Source organism: Mobula birostris, chromosome 7 (genome assembly GCF_030028105.1).
Source record: "Mobula birostris isolate sMobBir1 chromosome 7, sMobBir1.hap1, whole genome shotgun sequence".
In the NCBI taxonomy this organism is placed as follows: Eukaryota; Metazoa; Chordata; class Chondrichthyes; order Myliobatiformes; family Myliobatidae; genus Mobula; species Mobula birostris.
Window position 1 is genome coordinate 101,872,799 of NC_092376.1, and position 13,228 is coordinate 101,886,026.

General features: G+C 40.9%; 1 protein-coding gene across 2 annotated transcripts in view; it reads left to right on the forward strand.

Moving 5' to 3' along the window:
• The window catches only part of rnf145a (ring finger protein 145a), a 140,333-nt gene that overhangs the window by 55,286 nt on the left and 71,819 nt on the right, over nt 1-13,228 (forward strand). Inside the window, exon 3 of one of the 2 annotated variants that reach the window (XM_072263541.1) lies at nt 12,472-12,563. The exons of the other annotated variant lie outside the window; for it this stretch is intronic. Within the exon in view, the coding sequence (XP_072119642.1) occupies nt 12,472-12,563 (92 nt within the window). The remainder of the gene's footprint in view (nt 1-12,471; nt 12,564-13,228) is intronic. 2 annotated transcript variants of the gene reach the window in all.

The following is a 13,228-nucleotide window of genomic DNA, read 5'->3' on the forward strand; positions in this document are numbered from 1 at the left end:
GGTCTATCTGAGTGAACCAGAAAAATCATTTATAGGATTGTTTACACTGTTGGATGACTTTGGGAAAATATCAGGTTATAAAATAAATGTAAAGAAAACGCAGGTTATGTCCCTAAATTATACGCCATCCAAAAAATTGCAGGATGCATACGATCTTAAGTGGGAAGCTAAATTATTAAAATATTTAGGAATAACCCTGCCGAAGGATCTTTCAACGCTGTCACAGGTAAATTATGGGCCATTAATCTCGGAGATAAAAGCAGATATGCATAGATGGAATCTTAGCCCCTTTTTAAGTTTAAATTCAAGGATAAATACTATAAAAATGAATATTCTTCCTCGGTTACTGTATCTTTTCTGTACTTTACCTGTGGAGGTGGATGATAATCAATTCAGGGAATGGGACAAATGGATTTCCCGCTTCATTTGGCAAGGAAAGAAACCTAGAATTCGATATAACACCTTACAGTTAGGGAAGGAAGGAGGAGGTATGGTTCTTCCTTGCCTGAGAAATTATTTTTATGCCTCACAGATAACCCCTCTATTATATTGGTGTAATAGGGAATATAAGGCTAGATGGAAGGAAATAGAATTTGGATTAGTTGACAGTTTTCCTCTACAGGCCTCAATAGCTGACAAAGGATTGATGGCCCAATTGGAAAAATTTAAAAACAGTTGGATAAATCTTACATTAAAAGTATGGCAGAAGGTGGTTAATTCGTGTGGAATTAATAACATGTTAAAACTCTTCAGATGGTGTGCATATGATACCGAATTTCTTCCCAACAGAGGAGATAAAAGATTTGAATTATGGATAAAGAAAGGTCTTACAACCCACCTTTCATTTATAGATAAAAGAGTATTACAAAGTTTCCAAATCCTACAGGACAAACATGGCCTAGAACACAATGACTTTTTTTAGGTACCTTCAAGTACGAAACTATGTTAACCAGAGTTGTAGATATACAGACCTATCAACAGTAGAATTAGAATTTTTCAAGTTCCTGAATTCGGCTTGCAGTTCAATACCTAGTAAATCAGTTTCTCGATTATATAATGCACTCTCCCATGCTAAAAATGTAAACACATTGTATATTAAAGAGAAGTGGGAGAAAGAAGTGGGGTTGGTACTTTCTGAGGAGGCTTGGGGGAAAATCTGCAGCTTTCACTGGTCCTCGACTAATTCTTTGACTTGGAGAGAACATAGTTGGAAAAATATTATAAGATACTTCAAGACCCCATATCAAGAAAAATATAGAGATACAAAGGTGACGTGTTGGAGAAGGTGCGGCTCCAAGGAGGCAAATCATTTTCATATTTTCTGGGATTGCCCTAAATTAAGAATATATTGGGAAAGTATTCATAGAACATTAGTTAAGGTACTTAGGTCCCAGATACCTCTGAACTTTGAGACGCTGTATTTGGGGCATGTATTGTTTCTGGAACAGAAGGAAGATATAAAGTTGCTGCAGGCCCTCTTAGCGGCAAGTAAGAAATCAATCACTAGAAAGTGGCTAAATCTAATACCAACTACATTAGAAGATTGGTACGAAATTATCTTGGAAATATTTAAAATGGAAAAGTTGACTTACTCCCTGAGAATTCAAAAAGAAAAATTTTATCAAATCTGGAATAAATGGATTGAATATATAACCCCAATGCGAGCAGACTTTAGATGACTCTCCTAATGATTTATACTGCTCTTCTCATCAACACAGTAATATTGCTAACGTAAGCACCCCTAGTCTAAATGTTTACTGTTTTTGTTTTCTTTTGGAAAATAGAGAATTAATACAAGTAAAGGAAAAGATTTGGGAAAGGGATAAAAAATGATAAAATTAAGTAAATAAGTACATAGGGATTGGATAATTATGTCTGGGGGCAGGAGCAAGCATGAACAAGTTAGGATATAAACACCTACAATGGTTGTTACATAGGGTTACATTACAACATTTTGGACCAGAAAGAAATGGTCCAGAAGAGATATATGGAAACTATTGTTACTATGTTTCTTAACAACTAATACCATTACTTAGCCTAATAGATTAGAATTACCACGGTACATAATTATCTATTTAAGTGTCTAATTGCCTTTTATATCATCTCAATGTATACTTAAGAATGTATAAATAATTATAGTTTTATACTTATAAAAAAATGGAAAAGGTTATAAGTGTGGAAAAAGTACATGATACTTGTGAATTCCTTATCCAAATAAAAATAAAATTAAAAAAAAAGAAAATTATAAGATTGGTTAGCTCCATCATGGATATTAGCCTCCATAGTAACCAGATCGTCTTCAAGGAGTGACACCTCAAAAAGGTGACGCCCATCATTAAGGACCCCCATTGCCCAGGACGTGCTGTCTTCTCATTGCTACCATCAGGAAGGAGGTACAGAAGCTCAACAATTCAGAAGCACACACTCAATGATTCAGGAACAGCATCTTTCCCTCTGCCATCCAATTTCTGAATAGACATTGAATCCATGAGCACAACCTCATTACTTTTTATATTTCTATTTTTTTGCTCTACTAATTTAACTAATTTTTATATTTACTATAATTTAGTTTGTTTTCTCTTATCATTTATTGCAATGCACTGCTGCTGTCAAGTTAACAAATTTCATGACATTTGCTGGTAATATTAAACCTGACACTGATTCTTTGACACTCAACCAAAAGACAGGCAACTTATTTCATCAGAGGAATAGTTAATTCTATAACTTAAAGCAGTGTATCCCACAGTTAGCTGTAGATCTGCTCTTGTGTTGTCGAATTAATTAAATGTTTAGTTTGTCTTATTGTTATTGTTGTATTTTACATCAATTAGGCTTCCTGTGCACATGTGCCGGTCGTGCATGCAGCCTGTTACAGCCGTTCCGACCAGTATTCTTACTTTTTTCTTCTTACTTTTTAACTTGCGTTATCTTTTGTATTTTTTTTTCACGGTAACACGTCAAAGCTGCACCCTCTCTAACATGCTGGTAGAGAGAGTTTTATTTGGGTTTTTAGCACTGGAAATAGTTACATTCCAACACGTCTCATTAGCGGGACAGAAGCATGGTCGCATTGTGTATTCCAGGGACCAGCTGATTGAGCTTATGCTGGCCAGTTTAGCGAGCAGAGTGGCGGACACCCCTGCTGAAATCTGGAGGAAAACGCACAGAGGATGCAGAGGGGGATCACAAAGGCGAGGAAGGAGGACCGGGTCGAGACAACAGAGACTTATGGAGAAGAGGAGTTTGGTGGGTAATAAAATGGATGAGTTGACGGCGCTAGCCAGGAGTCAGAGAACATTTCGGGAGTGTAGTGTGATGTGTTTCACTGGAATGGGGCTGCGTGAGGACATACCCGATCAAAAGTTCTCCATGGACGGCTTCCAGACCGTTCGGCCTGACCGGAAGTGCACTGACAGCAGTAAGCGTAATGGAGTTGGGTGCTTACTGTTCTGGTTAACAATGGATGTTGCAATCCTGGTCATATTATGATCGAGGAACGTGTTTGTAGACTGGATATTGAACTTTTTGCTGTTGGACTTCGGCCATATTCCACCGAAATACAACACTGGGCGGTTGTTCCTGCCTGTGGCTATCGAACTTGCAGCTCCTCCCGTGGAGGGTCAGACACCCTGAGCCAATAAGCTGGACTTGGACTTATTTTCCATCTGGCATAGTTTGCATTTTATTGTTTGATTGTTTGTGGTTTTTGTATTGCTATATTTATGCTCTATTCTTGGTTGGTGGGGCTGTAACTAAACCCAATTTCCCTCGGGATCAATAAAGTGTATCTATCTGTCTGTCTATCTAATGAATTAAATAAGTCACAAATACTGCCATGAAATTGCCAGGTAAACTTATTCAGAAACACAAGACATTCTGCAAAAACTGGATATTTTGAGCAACACACACAAAATGCTGGAGAAATGCAGCAAGTCAGGGAGCACCAGTGGAGGGAAATAAACAATAAATGTTTTGAGCCAAGACTCTTCATCAGGACTCAAGATGAAGTGTCTTGGCTCAAAATGCTGATTCTTTCTTCCCCTCCTTAGATGCTGCCTGACCGAAAGTTTTGTCAGCAGTTTCTGTGTGTAGAGTTATTCAGAGCTGTGTATTCCATGAAGTACCAAATTTGATCACTTGTGGACAAAACAAAGCTAAAAAGTACTTACTCCAGTCCTGAAGAAGGGTCTTGGACTGAAACATTGCCTGTATATTTTCATAAATGCTGCCTGACCGGGTGATTTCCTTCAACATGTTGTATATGTTTGGATTTCCAGCATCTGCAGCATCTCTTTGCGTTTTGCTGTTTCTTCTGTTACTTTTGTTCTGCCACTCACCAAACAAATAGGACAGTTAGAAGTAATCCCATTATAAACAAGAGAAAATCTGCAGATGTTGGAAATCCAAGCAAGTGCGTGTGCGCTGGTCGTGCATGCAGCCTGTTACAGCCGTTCCGACTAGTTTTCTTACTTTTTTCTTCTTTTTTTTTAACTTGCGTTATTTTTTGTATTTTTTTTTCACGGTAACACGTTGAAGCTGCACCCTCTCTAACATGCTGGTGGAGAGAGTTTTATTTGGGTTTTTAGCACTGGAAATAGTTACATTCGGACACATCTCATTAGCGGGACAGAAGCATGGTCGTATTGTTTATTCCAGGGACCAGCTGATTGCGCTTATGCCGGCCAGTTTAGCGAACAGAGCGGCGGGCACTCCTGTTGAAATCTGGAGGAAAGCACACAGAGGATGCAGAAGGAGATCACAAAGGCGAGGAAAGAGGACCGGGTCGAGACTACAGAGACTTATGAAGAAGAGGAGTTCAGTGGGTAATAAAGTGGACGAGTTGACGGCGCTAGCCAGGAGTCAGAGAACATTTTGGGAGTGTAGTGTGATGTGTTTCACTGGAATGGGGCTGCGCGAGGACATACCCGATCAAAACTTCTCCATGGACGGCTTCCACACCGTTCGGGCTGACCGGAAGTGCACTGAGAGCGATAAGCGTAAAGGAGTTGGGGCTTACTGTTCTGGTTAACAATGGATGGTGCAATCCTGGTCATATTACGATCGAGGAACGTGTTTGTAGACCGACTATGAACTTTTTGCTGTTGGACTCCGGCCATATTCCACCGAGATACAACACTGGGCATAATGGGAGGCTGTGCCTGCCTGTGGCCATCGATCTTTGCAGCTCCTCCCATGGAGGGTCAGACACCCTGAGCCAATAGGCTGGTCTTGGACTTATTTTCCATCTGGCATAGTTTGCATATTGTTGTTTGATTGTTTGTGGTTTTTGTATTGCCATATTTATGCTCTATTCTTGGTTGGTGCAGCTGTAACGAAACCCAATTTCCCTCGGGATCAATAAAGTATATCTATCTATCTACCTAAGACACACAAAATGCTGGAGAAATTCAGCAGGCCGGGCAGCATCTATGGAAAAGAGTACATTTGACGTTTTGGACTGAGACCCTTCAGCAGGACTTGAGAAAGAAAGTTGAGTCGAGTTAAAAGGTGGGGGGAGGGGTGGGAGAAACAAGATGATAGGTGAAACTGGGACGGGGAGGGGTGAAGTAAAAAGCTGGGAAGTTAATTGATGAAAGATACAGGGACGGAGAAGGGGGAATCCTATAGGAGAGGACAGAAGGCCATGGAAGAAAGAAAAGGAGGAGGAACTGCAGTGGGAGGCAGTGGGCAGGCAAGGAGATAAGGTGAGAGAGGGAAAAGGGGATGGGGAATGGTGAAGGGGGCGGGGCCATAATAGCAAGTTTGAGAAATCGATGTTCATGCCATCAGGTTGGAGGCTACCCAGACAGAATATAATTTGTTGTTCCTCCAACCTGAGTGCGGCCTCATCGCGACAGTAGAGGAGGCCACACTAGTATATAACCCTAGCAGACTCGCAGGTGAAATATCACCTCACCTGGAAGGCCTGTTTGGGGCCCTGAACGGTAGTGAGGGTGGTGATGTAGGCAGGTCTACCAGCTGTTCCACTTGCAAGGATTAGTGCCAGGAGGGAGATCAGTCGGGAGTGATGTTTGGACAGGGGAGTGTCCCCACCAGCCTCTGTATCCGGTACATAATTCTCCCCAACTTCCGACTTCTTCAACGGGATTTTGCCACCAAGCACATCTTTCCCCCCCGCCCCCCACTTTCTGCTTTCCGCTGGGATTGCTCCCTAGCAACTCACTTGTCCATTTGTCTCTCCTCACTGATCTCCCCCCCCCTTGCACTCACTCTGGCAAACAGAACAAGTGCTACACCTGCCCCTAGATCTCCTCCCTCACTACCATTCAGGGCCCCAAACAGTCCTCCCAGGTGAGGCGACTCTTCAACTGTGAGTCTGCTAGGATCATATACTGTGTCCAGTGCTCCTGATGTGGCCTCCACTATTTCAGTGAGATCCAATGAAGATTGGGAGACCATTTCGCTGAGCACCTGTACTCTGTCTGCCAGAAAAAATGAGATCTCCAAGTGGCCACCCATTTTAATTCCACTTAGCATTCCCATTCCTTTTATGGCTCCCCATGGCCTCTATTGTCACAATGAGGCCACACTCAGGTTAGAGGAATAACACCTTGTATTCTGCCTGGGTAGCTTCCAACCTGATGGCATGAACATTGATTTCATGAACTTTTCTCTCATTCCCATGAACCCCCCCCTCTCGTTCACCATTTCCCATCCCCCTTTCCCCCTCTCACCTTATCTCCTTGTCTGTCTGTTGCCTCCTTCTGGTGCTCCTCACCCCTTTTCTTTCTTCCATGGCCTTCTGTCCTCTCCTATTAGATTTCCCCTTCCCCAACCCTGTATCCCTTTCACCAATCAACCTCCCAGCTCTTTACTTCATCCCTCTCCCTCCCAGTTTCACTTATCATTTTGTTTCTCCCTCCCCTCCTCCCACCTCTGAACTCTACTCCTCATCTTATTTTCTCCAGTCCTGCTGAAGGGTCTTGGCCTGAAATCTTGACTGTACTTTTTTCCATAGATGCTGCCTGGCCTGCTGAGTTCTTCCAGCATTTCGTGTGTGTGTTGATCACTTAGAGGTAGCAGGATATCTCTGTTATGTTTAAGTGTGTTCTTAAGGTATTTTGATTTGCATAGGACTGTTGGCAGATGTGTGAGTAAAGTTAATCTGTGTTGCTGCCAGAATAACTTGATGGCTAAAGTGCTATATCCAAGGAAATATTTTGTTGAAATAGTTGTTTCTTAAAACATTTCCTTTGTGGTTGGTCTTGCTGAAGTTCCTCATTGTGCCATGGATAAATAGTACAATACGTCATTTAGATTAGAGATATGAAGAGTTGCCGAATGTCCACTATTATCAATATCCATGTATTTGGAAAAACAGTCTTTTGATGCTTTGAGCAGAGGATCAGTCTGTCTCAGGAACTGCCCTTGTTCTGCTATTAAAGCTACCAATGTTGAGATCATCAATGATTAATTTAGAAGCTTGAATCTGTCTGTACATCCTTTAGCTGTACTGCATGTGGAGTATCAATACTGAGACCTAGTTTTGACAAGTAGGGTGGGGTGAATAATCACTGACGTTTTTGAAATCAGTTAGATTTCAGTGGTGGCCTCAGCTGCAAGTTGAGAAGCACAGACAATTTTTTAAAATTTTAATGTTTTCAATATTTTTGTTTTTCATTAACATTATTTTTGAAACAGTTGCATTTTATTTACTAACTCTTATTTACTCAATGTCTGTGAATTTATGTTGAAGGTCAAACAAATTGGAAAAAAATTGCAGAGGTCAGTGGGCAGATTTGTTTTGGGATGAGGGTGACTGAAACCAACTTGAACAACATGAATCATTATAAACATTACAAAATAGCCAATGATACTTCATTTTGAGGGTCTGATTGAGAACCATTTACTGTCCTTTCTGTTACCCATCATTCTTCAATAAGGATCTGAAAGTGAGCACTCAATACAACAGACCTGGAGAGAAGGACTGCTTTGTTTCCCCTTGCACTTAAGCTGGGAGAAGTGGTTACCAAATGACTCTACCCTAGAAGTTATACCAGCCTTGTATTGACTCTCAGAACCTCGTCAGGCAGTTGAAGTCCTGATGAACAGTCTTGGCTCGAAATGTCGACTGTTTATTCCTCTGCATACTCCTCCTACATTTCATGTGTGTTGAGTTAAATGCATGCAGCTTTTTGTTTGCTATCTGACAACTGCAAGACTCCTGACACAAACATGCTGATGCCAATACAGAAACGTGTACTTTCCCTTCAGTTGCCAATGCTATTTTTGACTCCATTGTCTTTTTCCCCATTTTCCAGAATTGGCATTGGCGAAAACAAATACAGAGAATGCAAATGTGCTGGCTTGTGAAATGGTGAGCAGGGAGCTGTTGGCCCTGAGTAGTGGCCTGATATTATGAATCCATAATTTACACGAAACTACAAATTAGGGGTGGACTTCATTTTATAACCATATAACAATTACAGCATGGAAACAGGCCATCTCGGCCCTTCTAGTCCGTGCCGAACTCCTACTCTCACCTAGTCCCACCGACCTGCACTCAGCCCATAACCCTCCATTCCCTTCCTGTCCATATATCTATCCAATTTAACTTTAAATGACATCATCGAACCTGCCTCAACCACTTCTGCTGGAAGCTCGTTCCACACAGCTACCACTCTCTGAGTAAAGAAGATTCCCCCTCATGTTACCCCTAAACTTTTGCCCTTTAACTCTCAACTCATGTCCTCTTGTTTGAATCTCACCAACCCTCAATGGAAAAAGCCTATCCATGTCAACACTATCTATCCCCCTCATAATTTTAAATACCTCTATCAAGTCCCCCCTCAACCTTCTACGCTCCAAAGAATAAGGATCCAACTTTTTCAACCTTTCTCTGTAACTTAGGTGATAAAACCCAGGTAACATTCTAGTAAATCTTCTCTGTACTCTCTCTATTTTGTTGACATCTTTCCTATAATTCGTTGACAAAAACTGTACACAATACTCCAAATTTGACCTTGCCAATGCCTTATACAATTTCAACATTACATTCCAACTCCTATACTCAATGCTCTGATTAATAAAGGCCAGCATTCCAAAAGCGTTCTTCACCACCCTATCCACATGAGATTCCACCTTCAGGGAACTATGCACCAACAACATTGGACCCAGTACAGATCCCTGAGGCACACCGCTACACACCGTCTTCCAATCTGACACACAGTTATCCATCACTACTCTCTGGCGTCTCCCATCCAGCCACTGCTGAATCCATTTTACTACTTCGATATTAATGCCTAACGGTTGAACCTTCCTAACTAACCTTCCGCGTGGAACCTTGTCGAAGGCCTTACTGAAGTCCATATAGACAACATCCACTGCTTTACCCTCATCAACTTTCCTAGTAACCTCATCAAAAAATTCAATAAGATTTGTCAAACATGACCTTCCACGCACAAATCCATGTTGACTGTTCCTAATCAGACCCTGTCTATCCAGATAATTATATATACCATCTCTAAGAATACTTTCCATCGATTTACCCACCACTGACATCAAACTCACAGGCCGATAATTGCTCGGTTTACTGTTAGAACCCTTTTTAAACAATGGAACCACATGAGCAATACGCCAATCCTCCGGCACCATCCCTGTTTCTAATGACATTTGAAATTTTTCTGTCGGAGTCCCTGCTATTTCCACACTAACTTCCCTCAAGGTCCTAGGGAATATCTTGTCCGGACCTGGAGATTTATCCACTTTTATATTCCTTAAAAACCCCAGTACTTCCTCTACTTTAATCGTCATACTTTCCATAACTACCCTTCTTGTTTCCTTTACCTTACACAATTCAATATCCTTCTCCTTAGTGAATACCGAAGAAAATAAATTGTTCAAAATCTCCCCCATCTCTTTTGGCTCTGCACATAGCTGTCCACTGTCATTCGCTAAGGAACCAATTTTATCCCTCACTGTCCTTTTGTTATTTATATAACTGTAGTAACCCTTTGGATTTATTTTCACCTTACTTGCTAAAGCTGCCTTGTATCTTCTTATAGCTTTTCTAATTTCTTCCTTAAGATTCTTTTTACATTCTTTATATTCCTCAAGCACCTCATTAACTCCAAGCTGCCTATATTTATTGTAAATCCCTCTCTTTTTCCGAAACAAGTTTCCTATGTCCCTTGAAAACCATGGCTCTCTCAAACTTTCAACCTAACAGGAGCATAAAGATCCTGTACCCTCAAAATTTCACCTTTAAATGACCTCATTTTTTCTATTACATCCTTCCCATAAAACAAATTGTCCCAATCCATTCCTTCTAAATCCTTTCGCATCTCCTCAAAGTTAGCCTTTCTCCAGTCAAAAATCTCAACCCTGGGTCCAGTCCTATCCTCCTCCATAATTATATTGAAACTATATATAGGTATTGTGATCACTGGACCCAAAGTGCTCCCCAACACATACCTCCATCACCTGCCCTATCTCTTTCCCTAACAGGAGATCCAACACTGCCCCTTCTCTGGTTGGTACTCTATGTATTGCTGCAAAAAACTATCTTGCACACATTTGACAAACTCCAAACCATCTAAACAGAATGGGCTTCCCGGTCTATGTGTGGAAAATTAAAATCTCCCACAATCACAACCTTGTGCTTCCCACAAATATCTGCTATCTCCTTACAAATTTGCTCCTCAAGTTCTTGGCCCCCATTAGGTGGTCTATAATACACCCCTATAAGCGTCACTACATCTTTCCTATTCCTCAGTTCCACCCAAATAGCCTCCCTGGACGAGTCCACTAATCTATCCTGCCAGAGGACCACTCTTATATTTTCTCTGACAAGCAATGCAACACCTCGCCCTCTTGCCCCTCCTATTCTGTCACACCTGAAGCAACGAAATCCTGGAATATTTAGTTGCCAATCACACCCCTCCTGCAACCTCGTTTCACTAATAGCTACAACATCATATTTCCAGGTATCAATCCATGCTCTAAGCTCATCCACCTTTCTTACAATGCTCCTAGCATTAAAGTAGATGCATTTAAGAAACTCTCCACCTCTTACTCTCTTTTTATCCTTAATGGAGCAAACAACTTCGTTATCTTTTTCTTCCTTGTTCCCTACATCTTTGGTCTGAATGCTCCTGATCTCTGTCCCCTGCCTATCCTCCCCGCACACTGTTTACTAGCTTTCTCCATTTGTGAACTAACCTCCTCTCTCCTTGTCCCTTTAATTTGGTTTCCACCTCCCAACCATTCTAGTTTAAAGTCACCTCAGTAGCCCTCGCAAATCTCCCCTCAGGATATTGGCCCCCCTTTGATTCAAGTGTAACCCGTCCTTTTTGTACAGGTCACAGCTGCGCCAAAAGAACAAAATTGATTTAAAAGTTTGGCATCTGAAAAAGCACATTCCTTTCCACCGTCTCCAATAGCTCCATTTGCTGTGAAAGTATGTCAAGGATATTACTGCGCCAGTGATTCGTGTTCAATTCTGCCGCTGTCTGTAAGGAGTTTGTACGTTCTCCCTGTGACTGTGTTGGTTTCCCTGGGTGCTCTGGTTTCCTCCCACATTCCAAAGATTACGGGTTTGGTCAATTAATCGGTCACATGAGTGTAATTGGACAGAGTAGGCTTGTTGGACCTGAAGGTCCTGTTACCATGAAGCTGAATTAAGTTTGGAAGTGGAGCTTCTGCACTTTGCTCCCTGAGGTCCAGTTATTGTTCAAACTTGAGACCAGGGCTAGGAGTACTATCAAGAAAGGCTGTCCATAACAGGCAGAGGTGAGTGCAAGGACCATTAATGTCAAGTCCAGCCCTTTTATTTCAGCCATGACACTTCCAGGAGCCATTCTCCAGCTCATAGTTGATATTTGCTGATTTAGTTTCTAGCTCAGAAGTCTGAGAGTTGTCCACATCCATAGGTTCAATGCCTTCAAGAGGGGGGAAGTTTCCAATTTGTGCAATTAACATGATGCAGGTGTTTAATTCCCAGTTGGAATAGTCTTAAATATAACGTGTTCTATTCTGCAGCAATACTGCAACAAATCAATGAAAAACAAGTTAAAACTTAATAAGTTTTTCTAATGCTGGGTGTTGCTATGATTACGGTGAAACTGGCAACAAATGTATACCTTAGTATAGATATACTGAAGTTGCTATCAATTTCTCTGCTGCTGTTATTTCAGCTTAAGTTATTTACAAACTAATGTCAGCAAGAAAAATGCATTGTTAAATTAAGGTCACGAGAGTGTTTAATTTAAAAAAAACAAACATATAATTGCTGCATAATGTCTTGTATTCACTCAAAGGCATGAGTATTGTAAATTCTGTGCTTATATTTTAAAACGGAAAGGATTTAAAGTATTTAGTTAACATCAATCAGCAGAGACTAGCAATTTCTGTGCCAGTGTATTTTTAATTCGGAGTGTTATTCCATTTTGAACATGAATTAAGAAGTTTGGTTGAAATACTAATATTGTTTTTGTTTCTTTTACTATTAAGGGACTTTGTGAGGAGTGAGATAGAATTCGGCCATGATGGACCTGTGTATGAGGAGCCTTTGTCATTGAACCGCTTCACTACAGCTTTAATAGGTATGGTGGGCCTTTAGAAGTTCTCCTAACAAATAACACCTCTGATAACCTCATATATTTGTTTGTGAAATTGGTATAAGTTTCATAGTGGTTTGACTCAATGTGCCACTTCTGTTGAAGACATTGGAAGTTTGTTTTTATCATAATCTGGTGGTAGGAAAGTGGTTTCCATCGTTCTTCTTTCCTTCATGTCTGAAACTACTCCATATTGGGGCATCACACTCTGGTGGCCCTGGTGCAATTTTCAATAAAACTATTGGAATAGATGACAGCTCTCTGCCAAGCCTAACTGTCTTCCTTGTCTCCATTTCACCTGATCTAAGGTCACTTTTAATATCTTGTTTGCTACTCTTGCTCAAAGCATGAGGAAGAAATTACAGTCCTGTAGATTGATGGGTTAGGCATTTTACAACAACAGAGTGATGTTGCGTGCTTACTGATCCTTATGGGTTTGTTCAAAAAGTTCTCATTTTATTGGCTCGTACATGAGTGGTCAAACTTTTTGGGAGTGTGTGCCCAAATTGGTGATAATCTTTCATGTGCCATGGGGATTTTGAGCAGAGATTATTATTAGTTAATGGTTTAGTAGCAATAATTCTGGGCTTTTTTAAGGAACAATATCTGTCCTGTTGCTTGTTTACATGTATTCATGGTTTTACTCATGA